Source organism: Nelusetta ayraudi, unplaced genomic scaffold (assembly GCF_046127955.1).
Source record: "Nelusetta ayraudi isolate G7.1 ecotype Tasmania unplaced genomic scaffold, CSIRO-AGI_Nayr_v1 ptg000053l, whole genome shotgun sequence".
Lineage (NCBI taxonomy): Eukaryota > Metazoa > Chordata > Actinopteri > Tetraodontiformes > Monacanthidae > Nelusetta > Nelusetta ayraudi.
The window spans coordinates 6,429,143-6,455,611 of NW_027466103.1; the positions used below are offsets into that span (position 1 = coordinate 6,429,143).

General features: G+C 43.7%; 3 protein-coding genes across 3 annotated transcripts; 2 read left to right on the top strand and 1 right to left on the bottom strand.

Annotated features, from left to right (window-relative positions):
- Positions 1-370: 370 nt before the first annotated feature.
- Positions 371-5,714, top strand: wash1 (WAS protein family homolog 1). Its single transcript, XM_076037896.1, has 11 exons — positions 371-529; positions 1,057-1,197; positions 1,795-1,906; positions 2,034-2,180; positions 3,427-3,563; positions 3,703-3,838; positions 3,931-4,123; positions 4,228-4,398; positions 4,489-4,647; positions 5,233-5,304; positions 5,380-5,714. Exons 1-11 carry the CDS (start codon positions 522-524, stop codon positions 5,520-5,522), a joined length of 1,419 nt encoding a protein of 472 aa, XP_075894011.1. The 5' UTR covers positions 371-521; the 3' UTR covers positions 5,523-5,714.
- Positions 5,634-14,573, bottom strand: ddx11 (DEAD/H (Asp-Glu-Ala-Asp/His) box helicase 11). The gene is made up of 26 exons (XM_076037898.1): positions 14,206-14,573; positions 13,909-14,124; positions 13,732-13,818; positions 13,507-13,646; positions 13,368-13,425; positions 13,156-13,263; positions 12,816-12,903; positions 12,493-12,695; positions 12,316-12,390; positions 11,878-11,955; positions 11,755-11,801; positions 11,588-11,667; positions 11,432-11,473; positions 11,150-11,217; positions 11,017-11,055; positions 10,776-10,914; positions 10,131-10,265; positions 9,897-10,009; positions 9,747-9,819; positions 9,038-9,141; positions 8,781-8,930; positions 8,579-8,647; positions 7,778-7,963; positions 7,568-7,643; positions 7,305-7,459; positions 5,634-7,217 (listed from the first exon to the last, which is right to left on the bottom strand). Exons 1-26 carry the CDS (start codon positions 14,332-14,334, stop codon positions 7,185-7,187), a joined length of 2,691 nt encoding a protein of 896 aa, XP_075894013.1. The 5' UTR covers positions 14,335-14,573; the 3' UTR covers positions 5,634-7,184.
- Positions 14,574-14,863: 290 nt separating this feature from the next.
- On the top strand, positions 14,864-21,420 carry fkbp4 (FKBP prolyl isomerase 4). The gene is made up of 11 exons (XM_076037897.1): positions 14,864-15,343; positions 15,895-16,039; positions 16,974-17,116; positions 17,220-17,340; positions 18,345-18,501; positions 19,000-19,090; positions 19,183-19,266; positions 19,371-19,556; positions 19,811-19,954; positions 20,089-20,184; positions 20,280-21,420. The coding sequence occupies exons 1-11, from the start codon at positions 15,251-15,253 to the stop codon at positions 20,361-20,363; spliced, it is 1,344 nt and encodes a 447-aa protein (XP_075894012.1). The 5' UTR covers positions 14,864-15,250; the 3' UTR covers positions 20,364-21,420.
- The last annotated feature ends 5,049 nt before the right edge of the window (positions 21,421-26,469 follow it).

The following is a 26,469-nucleotide window of genomic DNA, read 5'->3' on the forward strand; positions in this document are numbered from 1 at the left end:
TTATTATTATTATTAATAATAATAATAATAATAATAATAATAATAATAATAATTTATTATTATAAATAATAATTATTATTATTATTATTAATAATAATAATAATAATAATAATAATAATAATAATAATAATAATAACAACTGTTTATGTTTTCAAAATTGTTAAGAAATAGCCTCGAATTAAAGTGAGATATTGAAAAACGATCCATATTAAGTGGTCATCGGTGATTAGATCATTTAATTATTCGGATCATTTTGATGTATGGCTATTTGTACTGTGAATACTTTCTCCCAGAAAAGAAGTTTGATTATCTTTTCATCGTAAAATGAAATGGGCAAAAGCGTAAACCATAATCAAGAAGGCAACTTCCGGGGTGGTCACATGACTCGAGCCATACGGAAGTGCAGGCACGGTTCTCCTTGTATTGCTGAGCAGCAGTAGCTCGAATGTTAGCATCACCAGACTAACCTGTCTACCTCTGGTCATATCTGTCCTGTGACCGTAAATAAGTCAGCAACACTCATGGTCAGGTAAGGTTCGAGCTTTATATTCATTTGTAGGTGTTGCTGTGTCATTTGTCATGTTCGAATATTGGTGTTTTAGGCTCACAGCGACGCACTCTTGACTGCTGATAGCCTATCGTTTCTTAAATTTACTGTTTCCCAATGCTGCTAAGCTTTCCCTGCGTTGTTTGTAACCGTCTATAGTTTGAAATCTACAGAAAACAACTAAAGAGCAAAGTGTATATCTGAAAGAAATAAGTCCACATCGCCTCATGGAAACTACTTGAACCGTTTTCTGTTCCAGCTTTGTCACGTGAGTGTCAGACGAGCTGCAGACGTCGCTTTACTCGCAATGACTATCACTGGCTTTGTCTTTATTCCGTCAAAAATAACAAGGAGTATAATTTATTTATTTATTTATTTATTTATTTATTTTAAATTGCCTCCTAAAATTTAAAGCCTGTCGATGCAGACTTGCTATGCTGATAGTCTCTCCCAGTCAGACTGATCGACATACAACTTTAGTCCTTACAAACTCTGGTATCTGTGTTTAGGATGACCCAAAGACAGTGTGTGGAGGGCCAGGTGTACTCGGTGCCCCTCATCCAGCCCGACCTGAGGAGGGAGGAGGCTGTGCATCAGATTACAGATGCACTTCTTTACCTGGAGGCCATCTCATCAGATATTTTTACAAGGCAGGTTTTGAAGCACACACACACACACACACACACACACACACTATTCTATACTATTCAGCAGCTGAGATTGAATATGCATGCTGTAGTTGCTCACTGCTGAAAGTTTTAATAAAGAGAAGTTTTATAATGGCTTTACATTTTTACTTTTACTCTTTATTTTCTATTTTAAAAATGGCTTTACCTTGATGTGCAACTTTTTTCACAGCATACTTTCATAAGCAGTACGCTTAGTATTATGTTCAGTAGAGCTGTTGTTTGAAAGTTTTATTCAGAGCAGTTGAATAAATTGTAATTACACAGAGAAGTTTAGAGCTTAAACTCATGTAATGAACTCCTGACATAAACATGATAAAACTGGTATGAAAACAATGTCTTTTTGTAAAAAAAAAAAATATGTGGCAGACAATCAATGTCATTGCTGTAAAAACTGTTATTAATACTTTTACATCTGTACTAACAGCATGCGGAATACACACACTGTATTATGAGCCAACTTGGTGTGATGTTGACATAGAATGCAAAGGGGAGAAGGACATTAGAGATATTCTCTCTGTTCATGTTGTCTGTGTGTGTGTGTATGTTTGTTTCCTCCAGGGTGTCAGACAGTGTGGAGAAGAACCGCCGCCAGCTGCAGAGCATCACCGACCGGATCAGACTGGCTCAGGCTCGTGTTGACAAAATTAAAGGCAGTAAAAAAGCCACCAAGGTAAGGCAGCGCAAGCACCCAGCATTACGTCATGCGCATGTGACTACTAATTCACAACATGCTAAATATAATCATGTCAATAGTGGTTTGATTTCAGTATGATGATTTTTCTTTTGTGTGCGTGCAGGTTTTCTCTAGTGCCAAGTACCCAGCCCCGGATCATCTTCAGGATTACTCTTCTATTTTTATTGAAGCCACTGATCCCTCCTCACAGACTCGTCCCCGACACAGGATACAGAACAAACTGAGACCTTTTGATGATAAATCCTTGCAGGTAAGATGAACACATCACAGTTGTAATCGTGTAAGGGTTTTTTTGGGTTGTTTTTTTTTTTTTTTTTTACTTGAAATGAATCCAATCAAACGAGAGTGAAAAGCAAGACTTGTTCAGGTTAAGTGCTCTCAAACTGATGTCATAAAGGTCAAATGACATCAAAGCTGTGATTGAGATAAATCACAAGGTGGTGTGCAAACAGCCAGAAGCTGTTGTTGTGCCTGTTACAAATGTTATAGTTAAAAAGTCAGCAGAAAAAAAGTGTAATTTCTTCGTCGTTAATGCAGCTGTGAAATAAATTTCATTTTTATCATCCAGAGGACACCAATGGTTCTCCTCTGAAATTGTCAAGGTTGTCACTGAAGCAAAGACATAATGTTCCAACACGGCTTCTGAGATGTTTCTTCTTCACAATTTCTCCAGACAGCAATGTAACGTGTCATTTTCACACAAACAAATTCTCCATCTGCCAGTCCATTGTGACTATTGTACAATTTTATGAATTTTCATCCCGTATCAGGTATTTGTCCTCATAGTGTTTTCTGAGTCAAGAACTGTCGCACATGCAGAGATCTAAACTTTTTTCCCAGCGGCGGAGAAGAGAACTTTTACTCCTCAGGGCCTCCCAGCTCTGTCTTTATATCACCCGGTCATTTTTACTTATTTATTTATTTTTTTGTTAGTGGGATGATTCGCAAGACAAACATTATGAGACAAAAAGAGAGCAGACTTGCCCGGGTGCTTGTGTGCTCCTGCGAGCTGTTTTGCGCGTCAGCTCTTAGATTTGCATTATTTAGCGAGAGCGCCACAGTGTGTGTTGTTGTTTTTTTCTGCTACCCTTTTAGGAAGGTTAAAGAGAAGCAGCATTTTCCTGCTTTGTGCACTTCGTACTGCAAGTGTGTGTGTGTGTGTGTGTGTGTGTGTGTGTGTGTGTGTGTGTGTGTGTGTGTGTGTGTGTGTGTGTGTGTGTGTGTGTGTGTGTGTTTTTGCCATCTCTATGTATTTGTAAAAAGAAGTTGGTATAAAGAAACATTGGCAGTCTTCTCAGGTGCGGAAATGCATAATTCACCCGTGCCTTGGAGCCATTTTTCCAATAATATTCCAACAATAAGATTTATACTGCAGCATTTGGGTCTATGCATGCGTTGGGTCTGATGGAATTTCAGATTTGCATTGAGTCGAAATTGTGCTGACACCCTCTGGATCTCACTCCATATTTGTTTGCTTCCTTTTTTTTTTTTTTTAGGAGAAGCTGACATATTACCCAGTTTGCGTGAGCAGTAAGAAGAGGTCAGAGGATGAGACAGAGGAAGGTCTGGGCAGTCTGCCCCGGAACATCTCATCTGTCAGCTCCCTCTTGTTGTTCAACACCACAGAGAACCTGTGAGTCCACACACGCACGCACGCACACACACACACACACACACACACACACACACACACACACACACACACCTCTTTTTAAAAGATGCGCATATTAAACTGGCGGTGAGTGATCTAAGCAGAAACATTCTCTGAATAGATACAAGAAGTACGTGTTCCTGGATCCTCTGGCAGGAGCGGTGACAAAAACGCACACAACACTGGAGACGGAAAAAGAGCAGAAGCCGTTTGATGCGCCATTGTCTATCACCAAGAGAGAGCAACTGGAGAGACAGGTAGCGTCACCGGCCCCGCGACGGCAAACATTTGTACCTCAGTTGTACCAAATGCTTGTCTTGCATAACCCGTGCAACCTCTTCTGCAACAGACGGCCGAATCGTACTTCTACGTGCCGGACCTGGGTCAGGTGCCAGAGATCGATGTGCCCTCATACCTGCCCGACCTGCCAGGTATTGCTGATGATTTGTCATACAGCGCCGATCTGGGACCTGGCTTTGCCCCCTCGGGACCCACAAGTCTCCTCCCCGAGCTGCCTTCCTTCGCTGACGACAGCACAGCTGGTACAAACAATTGTGACTTTCTCACTCAGTGTACGTCGACCTTGTGGTTTTTATTTATTTATTTATTTATTTGCTGATGTATTCTACTCACATCTCTGCTCTAGGTTTCCTGCTGGAGCCCAGCGCCCCACCGCCTCCTCCACCGCCTCCCCCTCCCCCTGCCGAGCCCACTTTTGCTCCCCCGGCTCCCGCTGGAGCTCCCCCTCCTCCCCCCCCTCCTCCACCGCCTCTTGCAACTGTTGACGCCGCCACCGAGGTTTCTCGATCAAGTGCGGGTCCGTCCACACTCGTGCAATTCAGGAATGTCATTCTGAGGGACTCTTGCCGGTCCCTGTGCATGAAAGTGTCTCCTCTGACTGACCCAGGGCCTGTGTCCGGCGCTCCCAGCGAAGTGGTTCAGCCGTCGGACGGACGCGCCAGCCTCCTGGAGTCCATCCGCAACGCTGGAGGCATCGGCAAAGCCAAGCTTCGCAACATGAAGGAGCGAAAGATGGAGAAGAAGAAGCAGAAGGAGCAAGAGCAAGGTGTCCGATTGATGGAGTGTTGATGTGATTCCATTCATATATATGTATATACGTAGATAGATTGATACTTTATTAATCCCGTAGGAAATTCAGTTTCAGTGTTGTGTGTGTGTATAGACACACACACAGGCAAGTCATACAGTCAGGGCAGCTTGTGAGCACCGTCTCATTAGCATTAATATTTGAGGACTTGTAACGTGTCGCGCTGCGCTGCACGCAGTGATGTGTGCGTTGGTGTTTGCGCCACTCACTGGTTACTAAACCCGTCGCCGTGTGGCCCGCTGGCAAACAGACAGAAACCTCATTAAACGGTTGACTTGATTGCAATTCTAATTAAGTAGCTTGACCTGATATTAGCCAGCAGATCAGCGTTTCTGGTTGAGTGGTCGGGTCATGACCCAACATGTCATCTTTAGGGGAAAGCTGCTGTGCACACAGCCTAATGAGATCAAAGTGTTGTTGCAATAAAGGGCCCGACTCTTGATTCACAGCACCCAAGAATGACTGAAACCATGTCGCTCCTCTAATCATTGTGTACCAGCGCTGATCACTGTTGTTGTCTTGTTTGTGTGTGTGGTCTCCCAGCGGTGGCTGCAGCATCCAGTGGCGGAGACTTCATGTCGGATCTCTTCAACAAACTCGCCATGCGGCGGAAAGGTGAGGCATCCCTTTGATTTGGAGACGCAGGCGCAGGTGTCGACAGACGATTAACGCCGAGTGTCCACGCCGCAGGTATATCTGGGAAGGGTCCAGCGGGTGGAGAGGCTGGTGATGTCCAGAGTGACACAGGAGGAGCTTTTGCCAGGATGTCTGACGCCATCCCACCACTTCCTGTCCTACATTCAAACGCGGAAGACGACGACTGGGATGCGTAACGAGAGGCGCAGTGAGCACTGAGAGCATCCCGGGCGAAAGCAGTAAATAGTGATGTATAATTTTGTACAAAGGACTTACTATTAATAATTAAGAAAATAAATGACAAAGCATCTAATGGAAAGCTTTATTGTGAAATATCAAATGTCTAACATTGTTTGTCTACACAGATTAATAAACCTTGAATAAATAAATCTGTGGAAAATGATATTTTCATGAAACTGGAGAATAACTGCGAGCATTAAATAAAGGGTTTTTCATTACGTAACAAGGAATCTTCTGAATATTTAATATCTTCAAGTGTAAATCAGTCGCATGGATGACGAACCCAGTGCCGCCTAGAATTCACTCGGTATTTATTATTCATTTTTGCCTCACGTGTTCCATGCTAAATTAAAGAGGGCAAAGAACTGAAGGACCAGATGTGGTTTAAAGCCGAGGAGGTTGGAATGCAAAGATGATCTCAGTAAAATGTTGAAATGTCCTGGGAATTCCTCCAAACTGATTTGAACACTGACCTCCACTTGGTGGCACACTGACCATGTGACCATGCGACACCTCTGGAAACATTCAGTTGCAGTTGAATTGAAGTTGATGCATTGATATACTGCGTAGTGAGAGGAGCTGAATTTTGCAGGGGGTTTTTGACACGCAATAATTCATTTGCAGGCTCTCATGTTAATTGGCGCTGACTTTACCAGCTTCTCTTGCTAATTTGAATTTTTATTTTCACTATAAGGCCTCCTGCACATTTTTCAAATGTATAACATGCTTCTTTTGATGCTGGTTGGCCTCACTGTTGTGTGTCGTCACCCTTCCTATTTATAATATACATTGACGGCTGCGTCTGTTTTTTTTTGATGACCTTTTACTGCAGGTCTCACACACCGACCCTGTAAAATGGTGTGGCAAAAAACACCGTAGGAAATTATGTGACACATGGTGAAGATTTCCACATTGGGGAGTCATACAAATATTTGGTTGCAGATATTGATTGATTGATTTATTATTGCAGACTCAAGGTCCAGTTCAGACTACAAATATTAAGAGTTGTCAAAAAGAGCCAAACACAGACTGTATTAGTTGAGGCAGCTGACTTATTATATATAATGCCAGTGGCAGGATGTTCAAGTTCTTTTCAGTTGTTCCTCTATTGAGTCTTAACAGTTTCATTAGTCTTTTCATTTTTTTTTCCAATTTGTTGGCTCAGTGGTTTATTCATCAAGGATAAAAACTGCAGAATAATGTGATGATTTGCTCCAAAAGCACTGATACGAGGTCTGTGTTCCCTCTGGGACATTCAGGTAGTTGAGAAGGAGATGAATTTTAATCAACCGACCTCTCCCAAGTTCTCTCTCACTTTTCATTGTTGCCTTCTGACCATCCTCATCATGCTCCTCTCAAAAAAACCAACTGGTCCTCCAGATCTATCATCTCTTCTATTGTAAGGTTCTTGAACTGAGATTTTAACTGTTTTGACAGAATAATTTAACATAATTGGGCCTTTTATACTTTTTTTTATATTAAATTTTTAAACTCATGCTGTCCTCCTCCGACCTTGTTGTCCATTCAATGAAGTTGTGCGAGTGTTGTCGATGTTGTCAAACTAGAAAACAAGTTGTTCAAATCTTCTTCGGCGTCTTCTTGATCTCGAGCAGCTGAAACTAGGTCATCTTCTGCTTCTTTTCCTGAAAGAACTGTGGGGAAAAGAACACACGCACCAACATGAGTCTGTGATGTGCATACACCACCGCTGGACGCTGAACCTGCAAAGCCAAGTTCACCTTCCGCAAGGCCGCAAATGCGGGGCCGAAATTTGCATGCGTGCTGGTGCGATCTCGGATCCACGTGGGCAGTTTGGCGAGCGTGGCGGGTCGAGAGTAGCGTCGGTCACACAAGACCATGGAGGAATAGTCTCCCCGGTGGCGGATGGCTCTTCCTGCAGGCGGATGGGGTCAAGGACATAAATACCAGTGGTGGGGGCGAAAACCCATTGGCTGAAATACATTAACATTAATTTCTGTCCTCGTGAATATTGCATCGTCACCTATGGATTGATTGACAGCCTTCATGCAGAGGTTTTCTATCAGCGCTTGGCCAGGCCTCTTTCCCCCGCTGTGAGGCTTTAATAAAAAAAGAAAAGAGGAAGATGACATTGACGATAAGCTTCCTCCCGGCTCTGCTACGACCTTTCTGCTTCACGCTGGGGCTCATCAATATTTCATGAAGGGTTGTGGGTAGAGGTCAGCTAACTCGCCAGGTGTTTGTCCAGGTAAGCCATCTTTTCCTGCAATTCTGGGGATTTGACGTTGGGGTACGGCATTCCCACCATCACGATGCACCTGCCCAACTCGTCTGAGAAGTTGATGCCTTCGCTCATCTTCCCACCGACGACGGAGAAGAGCAGCGCTCCAGAGAGAGGGCCGCCGTCCGCAGCACACCTCTAACAGAGGAAAGACGACGTATGTTAATGTGGCAGGGTGGAGAGGGCCCGGGCAGGCTTCCAACCCCAGACTCCAGGGTAATCGTTATGTGCGCTAACCATTCATTCATTCATTCATCTTCTATACCCGCTTATTCCTATTCAGGGTCACGGGGGTCTACTGGAGCCTATCCCAGCTGTCTTAGGGCGAAGGCAGGGCGACACCCTGGGCAAGTCGCCAGTTCATCGCAGGGCGTGCGCTAACCAGTTAGCCAATATCCCCTTGGCCAAGTAGCCAGGGCACATGATCAATTGGAGGCATAGTGACAGGACAGGAACCCTCAACTGTCACATTAACATCAAGTGGAAACAAAAAAAACTCACAAGATTTCAATTTTAAAATTAGCGCAAGAGCAAAATATTTTTTTTGCATAATGGACTTGTAATGGCTGTCCTGCTATGGAGACACTGCCCCCTGCTGGCCTGACGAGGGACAACGTCACTTTATGGTAACACTTCACACAAAAAAAAACGCCTGTTGACAGGTTGCAAGAAGGTCGTAGAGAGGTGCAGTTCTCCCCATTACAAGTAAACACTTTTTCAGTCAGTATGATGTATATCAAGCACTGACGGTACCTGGATACAGCGGGAGAACTCGCCGAGTACCTGCTCCACCTGGTTGGATTTTCTTGGCTCCTGGAAGATCTGTGAGAGAGAGAGAGAGAGAGAGAGAGAGAGAGAGAGAGAGAGAGAGAGAGAGAGAGAGACTGTCACACAATTTTATCATTTATGTTTCAGAGTAATTTCTTAGTTTTTGGCCACTTTCAAGCAAACAAACCTTCTTCTTGGCAGCCAGACGAGTTAAGACACCATTGGCCTCCCAATGCGCATTGATCCTTCTCAAGTAGTCATAAGAAGGGAAGAAGCACACGACGCCGCCGGGCACCACGTTACAGATGTTGGAGACGATGCGACCAGTTTCATCCATCTGGAAAGAGGAAATTGCAGGGACGCCTTTGTAAACAGTGGACGCCCCGTTCGCTCCCATTGAACGAGAGCTTCAGAAAACAATTTGTGCACACATGCATCAGTCACCATGCGTGGAGAGTCTCTGTTCTGGAAAGTGAAGTCCAGCTCCTGGCCAGACGGGCCACTGCACAAGACGAGGGGAAGGATGTTCCCAGGGGGAATCACATGACCTGCAATTTTATTGCTGTGTTAATTCACATCACTGTGCAAACGTGTGAATTTGCTTTTTCGCAGTTCAAATTAATAGTAAATAGTTTGATCAGAGATTTTACATTTAAAATTGTTATTTACTTTTTCAACTCAGAATTTAACGGGAGGACAAACTTATTTTCTCAAGCCTTAGTCTTGACACTCAACACTAAAACATTCAACAGCATACATCAGCTCTCACCTGATAAATGTCAAGTGAGATAAATGTCCTTCAATAAAATAAACAAGCAATAAAGTAATAAATTAAGAAGCCACAATTGGATCGGTTTACATGATGGTAACGGTACACAGGTACCAAACTCCTCTTAAATTCAGTGACATAATCTGTTGCTTCCATCACATGAACCAGATTCAAGACTCATGCAGTCAATCTTGAATAACCAAAAAGAAATATTCATGCTAAGAACAGCCTGTTATTTGAGATTCTGCAAACTACTACTCTATTCATCAAAAAGTCAGCAAACAGAAATATTGATTTTTTTTTTTAAATAAAACCCCCCAAAAATTCATGAAAATGGTAAAACGGCAAAAAAGAAAGCACGGCGTGATAAAATAGGCCACTCACCGCAGGAAAACTCTGTGATGCGTTCCTCTCCGACTCCAGCAGAAAACAGCAGCTCTTGTTTGAAGTCTGAAACCTACATGGAACATCTTTTAGAATTATTAAACGTCAACAGCAAAGTCTTTTTGTCCTGGCATATCCAACATGACTCACAGGCTGCATGGTTCCACCTGCGATGATGACGGCTCTGCACTCCTTCAGCACCGGGGCAAAGTGGACCGCTGGCTTTAACAGCAGGAACTTGACGCTGCTTTCAGACAAAGTACCTTGGAGTTGGAGGATAAAACATTTTTTTTTCCTTATGGACAATCAAGAGGCCTCTAATACATCAAGAGATACTTTTTTTAAGCTTCCTAAATTGAGCCATTTGCTTTTGGAATAGGTTACCTTGCCTGTGCACCACTACTCTGCCGTCCGTGTTGCTGCTTGTCAGAGCCATGAAGAAACCCTCGACCTGCATCATAGGGGATGCGGACAGCGTTTTCTCTGCCTCGGCAGACCCCTGCTGGTCAGCAGCCGGCACTGCAAACACGCCCAGCGACAAAAGAAATATATCATCAATTCATTCATTCATTCATTCATCTTCTATACCCACTTATTCCTATTCAGGGTCACGGGGGTCTGCTGGAGCCTATCCCAGCTCTCTTAGGGTGAAGGCAGGGTGACACCCTGGACAAGTGGCCAGTTCATCGCAGGGCCACATAGAGACAAACAACCATTCACACTCACATGCACACCTACGGACAATTTAGAGTGTTCAATTGACCTCACATGCATGTTTTTGGAGTATGGGAGGAAGCCGGAGAACCCGGAGAGAACCCACGCAGACACAGGGAGAACATGCAAACTCCACACAGAAAGGTCCCAGGCCCAGGCCCAGGAATCGAACCCACGACCTTCTTGCTGTGAGGCGGCAGCGCTAACCACTGTGCCACCGTGTCGCCTATCATCAATTCATCTTATCAATAAATCCTATCGAGGAATGGGCAGCCCACTACGAATTTTTATGATGCACAACTACTCCCGTCTGACCTGGTTCCGTGCTCGGGTTGTTCTGCAGATTCTGAAGGAAGCGGTTTAAACCTTCGGTGCGCCGGTTCTCCTTGTTGGAGCCGATCTGAGTGTGAAGACAAACACCCGACCCAGCGTACTTCTCCACAAAGCCGCCCAGCTGCAGGGAGACAGACAGGGAGCAGTCGTAAAGCAGGATGTGTGTGCGCGTGTGTGTGCCGTACAAGGAATTATTAGATACGCATAATCACATTGGGCTTACCTTTCTGCTGATCATGCTCTTCTCAAAGTACTTCTGCAACTGGAAGTGAAAGGGGAGTGACTATTAAAGCAGAGGTTTGCAATTTGATCTGAAAAGGTGAAAATAAATGGTTTGACTGATTTTCGTCCTTTACCTTGAACAGGTTGATGTTGTCTATTTGTGCGTTGAAAAGGAAGTTGTTGATGGTAAGTATTTCATCTCCTAAAAATAGAGAAGTAGAGAAGATAGAAATGTTATTCACTGCCAAACCACCACATATTTTTTTCATCCTCTTTTTTGCACCAAACATAAAACACAATAAATTGTTGTTTACTCTGCAGTGAAAGCAATGAAGACAAATGTGACACTTTATGGACCAAGTAACTCATAATCAATTCATCTTCCTTCGTGTCCAGCATAAGCACTCTATACAGACCTGTTTGTGTAGTCTGGCTCTGTGGATTCTGCCCCACCTTTCCTGCAAAGGTAGCATTTATAATGAAAGCCTGTATGTGCCCTGTCCAGTAATGTAACCTCCCACTCACGCTGGAGCCCTCCGCTAATCAAGTGATTTCAGCGCAAACCCACTCACCGCCCATCACTCGAACAAGGCCTTCAACAACAAACAGAATCTGCTTGATGTACATCAGGTTTTTTGCCTTCAGTCTGCTCCTGTTGTCGCAGAAATGAGAACAATAGGGGTCAGGAAATTGTAGGATGTGTGCATGCATGTGTGTGTGTGTGTGTGTGTGCACCTACTTATAGCGATCTGCATACTGAGTGAGCTGAGAGTGGGCACGACAGAGCTGTAAAGAAAATAACACTATGAAAAAGAGCATTTAAGCCAACAGCTCACGTTGAGCAGTGACTAAGTGCGTTCACCTGTGCGCCGCTAAGCTCTGCGCTGTGTATACAGGACAGAGTGTCACTGAGATTATGGGCTTCATCTATGATCACCACCTGTAGGCACAAGAAAACATAGACTTGTTAAACATAGAATGTGGAAATGTGGAGTTTGTTGCAGAAAGTCTGGCAAAAATAACGGAAAATAGTCAACAATGTCACAGTCACAGTAGTTGATAGAGGCAGTTTATAGATTGGACACTTTAATAGTAACAAGAGGAAGAGGAAGAAATGTTTTTTATTTTTACAATCACACTTTATTTACAAAAAACAATAAATACCAATAAATACGTAAATCAATTCATTAATTAATGAATAACAAACAAACAAAAAAATCAAACACAAGCCATAAAGCCAAAAAGGAAACATTCAATCTTAAGAAGAAGAAGAAGAAGAAGCGGAGGAAGAAGATCTTGCCTGTCCCTTCAGCTGGACCCCTGCTGCCTTTCTTGTTGCCTCGTGAAGCAGCACCTGATAAGGCAACACCACCAACTGTGGAAAACACACGAGACAATACAGGTAACGGCTAAAAACATCACCATCATTGGCTGGAGGTGGTGAGCGATGGGATCGGACTGAGGTGCGTGGCGTTACCTGTGCAGGTGGAATAGCGAGGCGTGTGGAGTAGTACGGACACGCTCGCATCTCTCTGCCCAGTTGGAGCAGCTGCTCGATATCCTGGACCTTCCCCAGAATTCCGTCTCTCATGCGCTGCAGTGCTGACGCTTTGTAAAAGGGACACACGCTCTTTGCAGGGCCTCGCTTCCTTTTTGCACCTTCCTCTTCCAGCTTCCTGTCTGCAAACGAAATGAGCAGCGAGACAAATGAGCCTTTCCCTGAGCTTGACAAACAGTAGTGACATTCTGTTGGGTCGGGGAGGTGGTTGACAGGAGGCGTGTTCTGCCATCTGCTCCCACCGTGCTTGTTTTTCTGCAGCTCCATGCAGCGGTCGTTGATGCGCTGGATGCTGCCAAGGCGACGCACCTCCTCATTGACGCACAGATTCTGCAAAATATTGCAGAGCGCAAAGGTCAACATGAGGTATCAATTAGGCCCAACTAATGCTGCCTTCAAATCCATCTGAATATGGAATTCTATGGTGCAACCATCTATCCATTGTCAATACCTGCTTCTTGGTTTTGTAACTGATCTTTTTACAGGGAAATGATATGGGTTTGTCCGTGCGTGTGTGTGTGTGTGTGTGTGTGTGTGTGTGTGTGTGTGTGTGTGTGCGCGCGTATGTGCGTGTGCACCAACCTGCCGTGAGCCCAGCGTGACAACACTGATGTCTTTGCCGAAGGGACTCTTTTGAACCTCGTGCACAAACTGGGCCAGCTGGGAGTGAGTGCGGCTGCAGTAGTAAATCTGGGAACACAAACGCCTCAGGTCACAGTCATGTGTGTACTGACACGCACAGTACAAAGTGAAGAACCCGAGTGGCCTTCTGCGATAACGTTTGTCTGACACACCTTGGTCACATGTTCTTCTGCCAGGTCTTCATCTGCGTCATCTTCAGCAGCGCAAACCCTGAGCACAAGCACACGCAAAGCCGCCCCGTCATCGTCTGCCAGAAGACGTGAGCAGCAGCATTTTCATATTTCTCATCACCTGCTTCTGATTTTCGACTCATCGTCGCTCTCATATTCCGCAACAACAAGCTCCTCATCCTCTTGATCTCCCAGAGGTTCCGTCTGCTCCTCTTTGCTGCTGAGCTGGAGCAACTTGACCGTCTCATCATCCTCACATTTCTATTGAGACACGAGGAGAAAATCACAAGTTGGGCCCAAGGGTGAGGCTTTCAAAATTGTATCGATGCCAAAATTGCAAACTTACCTTTCTCTTCATTGCATACTTCAGCTGTGCATTATTTCTGATCATCTCCAAACGTTCTTCTCGCTTCCGCCTCCTCAATTCTTCCTCCTGAAGATGTTCAAAGGAGAAAAACAATAGAACTCAGTGGCTTCATTCTCCACATCTCCATCACCTATCTGAGGTGCAACCCAGCTGTACCTTTAACTGGGACACCAAGTCCCTTTCAGCTTTTTTCTGAACAAAATCAGTGATCCAGTCGGGCTCTGCTGTTGAGTTGCCTGTGGAGGACAGTGTGGCGGAAGTAGAGAGAGCTGCTTCTCCTTCCTGCAACAGAGCAGCGGTCTCCTGCCGTCGTTTCTCCTCATAGTCGGTGAGCCAGCTGAGAGCACCGCAAATCAGACTCAGGGACTTGCCCTGGAGTTCAGAACATAAGACTTTCAGGTTTAAACACACAAAAACAACAACATAAAACCTCCCCAAACCCACAAAACACACCGTTCCGGTCGGACTCTCAAATATGCCCACTTTGCCCTGGTCCAGTGCTCGGTACAGAGTCCGCATGAACTGCTCCTGGATGTCATAGGGCTTGTACGGAAATGGGAACTGAGTCCTGTCGTTCTCCATCCTGCCAGCGGGAAGTAAGTTCGATCTCCGCCGCTTCAACAGCAGCGAGTTCAATAAAATCAGCAGGTTCTCTAAAGCCTCGCCGTACCTTAGCGACGTTTTGTTTTTGGCTACGACGTTTTATAAATCGTTGCTGTACTAACTCGCCGACTCACTACATTCTTGCTCCAGTTGGTGTTTTCGGCTCCCGGGTTTTTAACATCGCGCCAACGGAGCGCCGTCCACACAGGGTCTGGCCAATGGGGTGCGAGAAAAAACTATGCGTACACGTTTTATATAACTGGTAAAGTTACGTGGGCGGTGATAAAGAGTTACCGGCTTCACACTTGGCTTGGTTTGGCCTTATCATATACTATCACACTAAAAGAAAAACCAAGCCGTCTAATTGCACAATACAATTTCACTCACAGCTGCGTGCGTTTGTTTCCTTATGTTGCACCGCCGTTCCGGGACGTGTGGGTACTATGTTTGCAACGCCCTATCATGTGGGCCGTCCCCTCGGTTCGTCCTCGAAGTGTCTGGAAAATTTTCTGCCCTTCTTTCAAGCGCTTGTCAGATTCCTAGTGATCAAACAACGTGGAATTGAGAGAATCACACTCGCCGCTCATATCCAGTTCACGTCCGAGCGTATCCGGTGCACAACAAGTAGCAACACCGTCTTCAACACGGTTCAACTCCTCCACAGCAGTGCCTTTATTTATTGGCCGCGATCTTCCATAACCAGAGGATGGTAACGAAGCGGTTTAGTTAGCGAGTCGCGCGGACCTGATTGAGGCTGCTGCCTGCACTGCACTGAACTGATCTGAAGAAGTACGAGCGGTTAGTTAGCCTCGGCTAACTTGAGCGTCACTCAGCGTCGGTCTTCTATATTGTGTGGTGTGGACGGAGTGAAGGCTGTTAAAACCACTTCGTCATTATGACCGCAGAGGAGCAAAAGGGTGATGGACAGACCGCCGTCCCAATGGAGGGAGAAGACATATCAATCAAGAAGGACGGAGGCGTTCTGAAGGTATGTTTTACGTGTGTTTGTGTTTGCTTAAACCTTTATATTTGTTCCGGTAGCTAATGGGGTTAGCCCCGGCTATGTCGTAGGCCGGGCTAACGCTAGCCTTAATACGGCGTGCACCCTCAGTAAATCGATTTACATGGCACGTTAACTTGTTAAAATCACACCCCTGTATGTCTAACAGTATTACCCGTTAATTGCCAGTATTTCTTTTTTGATTTTGTTGCGCGATGCCAAAACGTGGCTTACCTGACGTGCAACTTTTTTTTCTTTTTTTTTTGCTGCTGCACGTCCAGAAGCAACCTGGGATATGTGTCCGAGAAAATGCAAACCATATTATTGCTAATGGACACGTTCGATGATCCGATAAAAATCCCGCAAAAGTCAAGAATATAAGCGCGTTCTAATAGTTTTAATTCATCTGGTGCCAGGCATGTCTTGCGGGCACGCTTGTTAGTCAGACGCCTTCATGGGCGTGGGTTTTTACGCGTCTGCTACACACGTATTATTGAATGTCAGTAGAACATTTCTCGTCTTTGTGCCCTTTCTTCCAGGTGGTTAAACGAGAGGGCACCGGCAAAGACCTGCCTTCCACCGGCGACAAAGTGTTCGTGCACTATGTGGGCACGCTGGCGGACGGCACCCTGTTCGACTCGAGCCGAGACAGACAAGACAGGTTCTCCTTTGAGTTGGGCAAAGGTTGGTCTCCTATCCAGTGGCGTACGCAGCTATCAGCCGTATAGCCACGAGAAAAGGTTCCCGATTACCGTACAAGCACTAAAAAATGCGCAAAGATACGTATCAATTTGTTTGTTTGTTTTTCTTTTGTTTTTTTTACACGAGGCTCACTTTGCCGTTTAAAAAAATGCTATTGCAAGGATGTTTGATGTTCTTTCCTGTTTGAGAGTCAGCAGTTGCTGGTGCCGCTTTAGAGAATTTATTTGTGCTTGCACCACTATTTTCACTTGATTGCTAAAACTTAATATACACTACAAGTCAAAAGTTTGGACAAACTTCATGCAATTTTTTTTTAATCTTTACAACTTTCTACACGGCAGATAGATGCCGAAGACATCAAATATACGAGCAAGATATATGTAATTATGCAGCAAAGAAAACCACGTTAAATAACCCTAAATGCTTTATATGACAGGTGGCTATTTTGAAGAATTTGCATATAAAACTTGTTTGAGTTATTTTACACTTTTATTGTTTCCTACATAATTCCATGCGTGTTCATACGCACTTTTGGTGCCTTCATGGAGAAACTGCAATGTCAACAATCATGAGAATGAAAGAAAATGCATTAAATTCACAGGGCGTGTACAAACTTTTGACTAGCAGTGTAAGTGTGTTAATTATTTACTCATTATTTTCTTTATTAGAAAAAGAAAATTCTCGTGGCTGCTGTCCGTCAATTAAAGTCCAGCTGTAAATGACTGCTGTATATCTTGTGTGCCTTACCATACATTTACATTTCGATAATACATATTCAGTCTTACGTGGTCTCCCTTAAATGTGGATACTGGCTACTTAATGCACAACAGAGCACAGCGGTTCTTGTTTTGTGTTGTTTGGAAGTCGCTGCAGCTTGCACAACCAGTGTTGGTCATGGCCATTTGTCTGCGTTCAGGACAAGTCATCAAGGCGTGGGACATCGGCGTGGCCACCATGAAGGTCGGTGAGGTGTGCCAACTCATCTGCAAGCCCGAGTATGCATATGGCACTGCGGGCAGCCCACCAAAGATACCCCCGAATGCCACCCTTATTTTCGAGGTAAGCACCTGTTAGAATCCTGTTCCTTGGCAGAGGTTTCCGGCATACTGATGGTTTCACATCGAAAGACCGATTCAATATTTGCTTGTCTGCAAATGTCTAGATTGAGCTGTTTGAATTCCGGGGCGAGGACATAACCGAGGATGAGGATGGAGGAATCATCCGCCGAATGATCACCAGAGGACATGGATATTCCAAGCCTAATGAAGGAGCGTCTGTTGAAGGTATTGCATGAAATGGGATAGCCACAGACTTGCCCAGGGTGTCACCCTGCCTTCACCCTATGGCAGCTGGGAATGGCTCCAGCAGACCCCCGCGACCCTGAGTTCAGGAAGAGGCGGGCCTTGAAAATGGATGGATGGAGGGATGATAGTTTCATTGGTTTTAGAAGATGGTACAGAAGAGATTAGTTGTCCAGCAGTGCACTCCTGCTGTGCAGGCCAGCATGATCTGAAGAGGTGCTGGGGAGGGTAAGTCAGTCCTCTGCTCTGTTCATGTGGTGAGCAATGTAAGAGGCGCTGCCTTCAGGTGTCTGTGAGACTGTCTTTCAGGCTCCTCCATATGGTAATCAAGTCCTCCCACATGACACTGAAGCTTCAAGAGCCAATCACCTTTTGAAACCAAGTGAGGAGAAACGCATTGGGGGAAAAAAGAAGCTGTCAATGGTGCGGCATTGAAAACCTTGCCACTGGTGCAACCATTTGACCATCAACTGCTGTCGCTTGTCACTACACAACCCTGCTGCTTTACACACAGTGTGTCCTCTGATGTTAATTACATGTGTTGATGCTTTGTGGAAACTTTCAAAGGCAATGGCTAATGAGTGTAACAATGGTAATGATCGCTGTGCATGCTAAACCGTGGCGCTCTCAGGCAACTGCAAATGTGGAACAGGAAGAGGAGGAAACAGCACTTCTCCCCACTTCCTCACAACAGACCCATTAAAGCGATTGGTAAGGGCAGGAGACGTTATTGGTTAATAAGCAAAAACAACAATAATGATTCATTCATTTTCTATCCCTGCTTCTTCCTGAGCTCAGGGTCACAGGGGTCTGCTGGAGCCTCTCCCAGCTGTCTTAGGGCAAAGGCAGGGTGACACCCTGGACAAGTCACCAGTTCATCGCAGGGCCAAAACAATAATAATGCTGCTATTATACTCATTGTGCTTTCTTGGAAACGCTTGCTTGCTTGGCAACATTTCACTGATGTCGCTCTCTCTTCTTTCCAGTCACTTTGGAGGGCTCTTACGAGGGACGTGTGTTTGACCAGCGAGAACTCAAGTTTGAGGTTGGAGATGGCGAGAGCCTGGGCTTTCCCAGTGGAGTAGAGAAGGCTATCATGGCTATGGAGGAGGAAGAGGAGGCCCTCTTCATTTTGAAACCAAAGTATGATCCCTTACTTGTATCACACTCACGCTTCTGTTTGTTTTGTTTAGTTAGTCTCATTGTCTCCATGCGACAAAAAAATCTCAAAATACCACCCTCTGATTTTAATTTTGTTATGAAGCCCTGTCATCTGCTGGAAATCAAATTTGTGCATCCTCAAAGGGCCATGTGTCATTACTGAAGATGGGCAACATGCTGCCACCTGCTGGAGAAATTCAAACTCACAATAGAAAGTCTTTTATTCATTCAGTGATTACAATCGTCATTATCGTCACTTGGTGCAGATTAAATCTTTTTACAATGATTGGAAGACATCATGAAAAAAACTTTTTATTTATTTTTAAATTATTATTTAAAAAAAAAATTTTAGTTTAAGCGTCTGAAGTTGCCACATGATGTCACCGCTGTGTCACAATAATTGTGCGTTGAACGCCATGTCAAACGCAGTATATGGACACCACACTTTAAGTTTCTTCTTCCTGCGTAATTAATTTACAGGTACGGTTTTGGAGATACTGGGAAGGTGCAGTACAACATTCCCGGTGGAGCAACACTGCAGTACAAAATCAAGCTGACGGCTTTTGAGAAGGTGAATTTGTGCCGACGAGATGGCCTAAACACACAATGTGTGTAGCGTGTAGTATGATGGAATATAACCCCCGTCCCCCTCTCCTCCACTAGGCCAAGGAGTCGTGGGAGATGAACACAGCAGAGAAGCTGGAGCAGAGTGTCATTGTCAAAGACAAAGGAACGCAGTGTTTCAAAGTAAGATGGAAGATGATACAAAAGTGTAAAGTATAGAGTACATTTTGTATATCATGGCAGCGCTGCTTTGGTTTCCTAACGCAACTGCTCTGCGTGTTTTTCAGGATGGAAAGTACAAGCAGGCCTCAGTGCAGTACAAGCGGATCGTGTCATGGTTGGAACATGAATCTGGGCTGTCGGAGGAGGACGAGAAGAAAGCGAAAGCTCTGCGCCTGGCTGCACATCTCAACTTGGCCATGTGTTTTTTGAAGGTGCAGGAGCTAAACCAAGCACTAGAAAACTGTGACAAGGTAGAGTATGAGGATTGACACAATCAAGGCTGAGTGACAAACACCGTTCTGTTCAGAGTCTGAGTGTGTTTATTTCTGGTCCTTAGCCCAGTTTTGGTCACCTGGGGTAGGGTTTGTTTAGTTGGTTTTGTTTATTTCCAAATGTTAACTGTTCAAAAAATAATAATGAAATCAACGATCCATAAACCAAATATTAAAAGGTTTTGTCAGGTCACTTCATATCGTTTATCATCGAGCTTTATTGTCTGTTTTAGGCCCTGGAGTTGGACGCATCCAATGAAAAGGCCCTATTCCGAAGAGGAGAAGCCCTGTTTGGCATGAAGGAGTTTGACAAGGCAAAAAATGATTTTCAACAAGTGGTTCAACTGTATCCTGCTAACAAAGCAGCCAAGAGCCAGGTATTTGAGTTCAGCTTTTATCCCCAAACCATTTCATCCCCTCACTTTGTTTTAGCTCCAATTCATAACTTTTTGCATGCAGTTTATTTTGTTGTTGTTTTTAATTGGGGCACTTCCATCTCCTTCATTTCCAGGTGGTTCTCTGTCAGAAACGAATTAAGGAGCAACATGAGAAAGACAAACTGATCTACGGAAACATGTTCCAGAAATTTGCTGAGAGGGATTCAAAGGTAGTGTGTATGTCTGTGTTCTCACAAAGTTTCATTTTAAAAAGTTGGATGTAACTGAAAAAGTTAGATGTAACTGTCCTGTCCTATTTTTCCAGAAAGAAGCACTGAAGGGCAAAATTGACGGCAAAGAGAACGGAGGAGAAAAAATGGAAACTGAGAAAAGTGAAGAAAAGGCCTAAAACAAGATGTGACTGCTGCGAACACTCTTCTGTTCTCAGACTTTTCTAACTTTAGCCGTGTGTGTGTGTGTGTGTGTGTGTGTGTGTGTGTGTGTGTGTGTGTGTGTGTGTGTGTGTGTGTGTGTGTGTGTGTGTGTGTGTGTGTGTGTGTGTGTGTGTGTGTGTGTGTGTGCTTTTTACTGTTGGCTGCTAGCAGCAGTGCCGGTTTGACCAGCTGGTGGCACTATAGGCACATTTTGTACTATAGCCACGTCCCTGAAGCCGCCCAACCCACCGCTATGAACCGCATGTGTTTTAGCAGCGTTTTTTTTTTTGTCCCAGAAGAAAAAACTAAAACCACTGAGTGCAGAATTTCCAACTCCCACCCGTCAAGGGCTAGACCGTTCTCCTCGCACCTGCCTCTGCCTACAACCCCGTCATCTTATGTGATGGGGAAATCAAACCTCGTCAAGGGCCTACTGATCAATTCCTGAAGTTGATGGTTGAGTGCATATGCGTGTCCGAGTGCTTTTGTCCTACAGTAATGTAGCAGTGCTGTACATAAGTGGAGTAATGCCTGTCCCAATGTAGCCCTCAGTGTACCGGACTTCATGTTTTTTTTAGTTTTTTTTTTAGGGTGGGACTTTGTTCTTTGTTCTTTTTTTTTTTCTTTGTGTGTGTTCTTGTGAATTCTGTATTGTTCCCAAAATGATGAATACAACCAATTTAACTGGAATATGTGCTTTTTCAGCCACCAAGAAAGGACGACAGTTGGTATCACCTGTTAGTACTTCAAGTCTTGATTCTTAGTCTTAATTTACTGTTCTGAAGCAAAGTTCGTACGTCTGTTTGTTTGTTTTTTGCATGGGTGGCTTGTTGGATTCATGCTGTTAAAAAAACCAACAAAATGGGTCAGCGAAGGAAAGTATGGGTTCTTTATTTTAGCCAACAGCAACTCTAGAGTAGCACACAGAGAACAGGCAGCTCCTTTGAAATGCTTTGCAGATTGTTCTTCGAGTTCATTTGTTCAGGGTTGCTGCTCAGTCTACATAATAAAAGCTTTAGCTTGTTTGTGTTATTCTTGACTCCTACACCTGTGTCTTACATTTTCGCCGTCACCGTGCAGTATTTCACGTTTCAGCCCCGCTCCATCTCCTGTCACAAATCATTCATTGGGAACTGTGGGAACTTTGTTGAAGTCGCCATGTGTCAACTGAAGCACAAACTCACAGCTGATATTGTCAAGGAAGAATTAAATTCAGCTGAATATATACTGCTCAAAAACAATAAGGGAACACCAAAAAACAATGTAACTCCAGGTCAGTTGGCATTGGCCACAGAACATCATGATTGGCAAATTTGCCATTGGTGCCATACGCTCTTGAAATAGTAAATTTGCCAACCTTGATGTTCTCTGGCCAATGCCAATCGCGATGAAGTTGTGATAACCTGGAGTTAAATTGCGTTGTTTTGGCGTTCCCTTTATTTATTTAATTTTTTTTCCGCAGTATATTTAGTCCTTGATGTGAAACCGTTTACGTGCTTCACAGCACGTTTGTCGTTCAAGATTTGGCTATGCAGTTATTTATATATACTTTCAGACTCGCATACTTTTTTTTTATTGACAAAGTCTACCGTTTCAACACATCTCTTTCAGTCTGTTCAGAAGTTGATGGCTAGGTTTGTTTGGAGAGTTTCAAGTTATTTTTCAGTGAGCTGTCAGAAGATGTTAGCGCTATTAAATTTTTACTACAAGAGCGCACGGCATGTAAACCAAAACAAGATTCCCTCTATGACTCAGTGATGGAAAAACCAGCTCGCCCACTACACACGCAAGGAAAATGTGATGATTAAAATGTGTGCATGTGAACGGGCTTGACATGTTGATATTTGATGAAACTACAGGATATAACCCTCAGTCTGTTGGGTGGACCTCTGTTACCAGAACTCTGCTACCATGTCGTGTTTTCAAGGGGACCATTATCAGCGGTGGCAGTTTCATTTTTATTGATTCAAAATAAAAGAAATCAACTTTGATATTTTTGGTCAGAGTTGTGTGTCAGGTGGAGGTCTGTCACTATTAGTTCTCTCCTTGGGTACACAACAATGTAACAGTGCTGCTAACAAACAGCGACTCCAGATTTTGTGTATTGCCACTTTAATCTTGCATGTTTTGTTCTTTAATATTGATGCCGTGAAGTGTCCTGTGCAGAGTGGACGTACAAGGCAGGTGAGAGTCTTATTACCATGAGGGACAAACGGGATGTGGGCTGAGGCCAAGGCCTTCTCACAGGACACTGGTGTCACTTTACAGGTAATCTGTCCTCATTGTGATTATCACTCAGCACTGCTTGTTCTCTCCAAGTGGAAAATAAAACAGTGGAGGACTGAAATGGATTAATAGAAAAATATTTATTGAAATAAAATATTTATTATTTACTTATTACTTAGGGGACTTTTTTTTTTAAGCAAACTGTTTGCTCAAAACAGAACCAGTTTTCTCTGTTAATTTGTAGACAAATAATTAAAGCCATATTGGCCTTTTGTCTCTACAGGTGATTGTGTTATAGAACATTTGTGCAGATGTGCCATTAACACGTTTAGACATCAGAGCAGTCATAGCTAACGTGTCTCTGAGGTCATCAGGTGGGAATCTCCTTTCATACATGTTCCGTCTACTTGGTTCCACAACTAGAGACACTGTCATAATGCAAGTCATCACTGCTCCTCACACCAACACAGCTACTTCCTTTATCTATCTTATCAAATGGCTACCACCTAATGTCTTCTGCGGAAGACTGGTGGATCTGCCTGATCAGAAGCAACATGTTGGTATGGAAGGTCTGCCTGAGGCCATTTTAAAGCATTCAAATTCTGCAATGAAGGACGGACATTGCACAATTGCTCTTCATTCTCTAAAATAAAATTCAGACATCCAAAGCTTTCAAAGCAATCTCATCCTTACCGATTTTCATGCGCTAGTGATGTTCAGAGAGCATTCCAGTAGATTATCTTATCAAGCTGGTTATAATGGAGGTCAATGCAGAAATGGAGGACAGGACCGGACACGCTCCAGGCATGGGAGCATACTCTCCCATGAGAGTGCTAGTTTACCAGCAGCGGGAGGTGTGGTCCACCTGCAGAAAGAAAACGTCTGAAAACATTATGGTTTGGTTCTCCTCGAAAATCGTGTCGACTCACACCTAGGGCCCATTGCACAAAACTAAAACAAAGATCAGGAATCAAGCCAGGACATCTTGATTGTCCTGGATCAACTTATCCGGGATTGGTTGCACCAAAATGAGATAGAGGGAATTGGGATATGTTATATTCGTCACTCTGTGGAGTGAGCCTGCCAGACCGGGCTCAGTTCCAGGATCTGTTTAATCTCATCCCTTATCTCAGTCAACAGTCACCACAAACGGGAACCAATAGTTATTCCACTGTCCACTAGACAATGTTATGACATTCAAGTAGACCCACTATCATGATAATTTTATAATATAATAATTGTTAAATCTAATACATTTTTAAATGCATTAAATTCCTCTGCCACTGCAGGACATTTTTAACTTCAATTTAAGTCATGCGTGTTATCTAAAACAATTTAACACATATTGGTCACAAGTACAGGCACTATTCAAACAGCAGAGGAACACAAACAGCAAACATAAGATACAATAAACTTTATTGATCCAAACGGTAAGTCAATGTCAGTGAACACCATTGATCTTTTTGTCAAAGGGTTTTACAGTCTGTTGGAGTTATATTTACGCAATTTCACTGACATCTGCAATACATTTCACCTACAATTTCAACTGATTCATAATTCAAGTACAACTACGTTTTTGGATGAATTAATTTATTACCATTTAATTAATTAAATAGTTGCGATTGTTTCAGCGAAGCAGCGACTCTGTATTTGTGCACTACTTTGATTAAGGTGGTCTAAAAAACTTTGCCACACTTTGTGTCTTTGTTTTATGACTGTGACAGTGTTGGCTTTCTTTTTTTCTTTTTCACTTGCTCCTTTACCTCCTTGAAAGCATCCATGAGAATTTGTACCTTGGATGGGAAAAGGAGGCTGCTCTCGTTGCCATGGTGAATCGGTGAATCTGTGCTTGATAACAGAGTCATTTCCAGGATAGATTCTACCTGATCCGTGTCTGCTCATCCTGGGTCAGTCTTTGTGCAACCAATTAAGCCTGGACACCGGTGATTTGGATTGTTTGAACTCGGCTTAGTTATTGATCCTGGATGCCGGAATCCTATTTTGTGCAACGGGCCCCAGTTCTGGACTTGTGGAGCAGTCATGTTCACTGTTGGCACACACAACATCAACATCTCCAGTATCTTCATCCAGTAGTCTCTGGTCTGTCTCTTTGTCCCCGTCCACTCCCCAAGCCTTCTCTCTCCAAGAGAGTAGTTGTTCCAGGGGAACAGCACAGGAATGGCGCCAGGCTTCAGTCTCATTCACATCCACGGATTGAAATGCCGACTGCACACATGAGGGTGATGATAATAATAAATGTGATAATAAACCATCTCTTTCGGTTTAAAACCACTATACCGGCATATAATTACAGCTTTCTTCATCCGTCAGTCTACCGCCGCCATCTACCACAGCGCTTTGGTTCAACCAGAAGTGATTGAGCTGCACTATATTATTGCTGAGCTACTTTAGAGTGTTCTGTGTATAAGATCAATTATCGGGATACATTCACTCTCTGGAGGAAACTTCATATTACTCACCTTCTCTCTACAAATTGAAATGCTTCAAGCCTTACTATTATTGATTTTCATGGTGTCCTATTGAGTTTTTTATTTACCCTATCCAGTTACCTCTTTGTACTGGGAACTTATGTGGCCACCCATGTCATGTCATTCATGTAAGTCCTAACTGGTGGAAGATGCATCCTGTTCTGATGTCTCTCCCCGCCTACAACCCACTTGGAAGGTCTGATATTTACTTCCATCGTCATTGTTAATGCCAGGGGAGAGATTGTGCACCCTGCCATAATGTCCATTTCTAACTTTGCCAGCCTGTTGTAAAACCTGCTGAACTTAGACACAAGATGATGTCCAGAAAACATGATTTTGCTATGTTAACTACTACACCAGGTACTCTAAAGTACTTACGCGCACAACAAAAATATGCTTTGTGGTACTGAACCAAACGCATTATTAAGATCTAAGAATACAACATGCAAGTCCCTTTTCTCCATTTTAGCTACCTGAACCTAGTGCCAGATCATATGAGTCAAAGTACACTGGTATTCCTGCCTTATGCACTGTAGTATCTATTGCCCTATTCCTTTCCAAATAACCAGATAGTCTGTATGCAAATAAAGAAAATCTACCCGGTAGGAAACTCTGACCCTGGAGCCTTTGTATTGTACATTCACACATCCGTACACTTTGAGAGAAATCAGACTATATGGTTCACTTGTAGTTACTTTGCTATGATTTAGGCCTAATTTTCTCATTACTTTTATTGATCAATTTATTTGAACCCAATTGTTCAATTTTTATTTATTTTTTATTTTTTATTTTTTTTTACATTTGTTATCTGTTATCTATTCCTATAATTGAAACCAATCATTGTGGAAAATAGATTAATAAAGAAAAAATGTTAATTGGAAAAAGGTATGTTGAGATTAAAATTCCAATGGCAAGATGAGAAATGTTAGAAACAAATTTAAATGTCAGATTTAGTAGAATCATACTGCAACTTGTCAGGTGTTGGTGGACTCAAATGCACGACAAACACTCATGCAGTTTAAGGTGTTTATCAATGCGGGAAGTCGGACAGTCCAAGGTGGAGAGCCAGTGCAAGCAGAGACCGAGGCAGGCAGGATCGGCGTCGGTAATCAACAAGAGAACGGAGGAGCAGAACAACGAGGAGAGAAACGATTACTGGCACAGGGCGAAACAGATAACCTGGCAACGAGGGAAAACGGGAGACCGGTTTATAAAGGCGATGCAGCTCACAGGCGCAGATGATCGTTGCCTATGATCGTGACAAAACGTTCCTCTATTCCCAATAAAGTAAACGCTGCTTTTCTCGTTGTAAATCCCCGCGGCCATGCACTTATTTTGAAGGGACAGCCAACGCGCTGTATTCCGG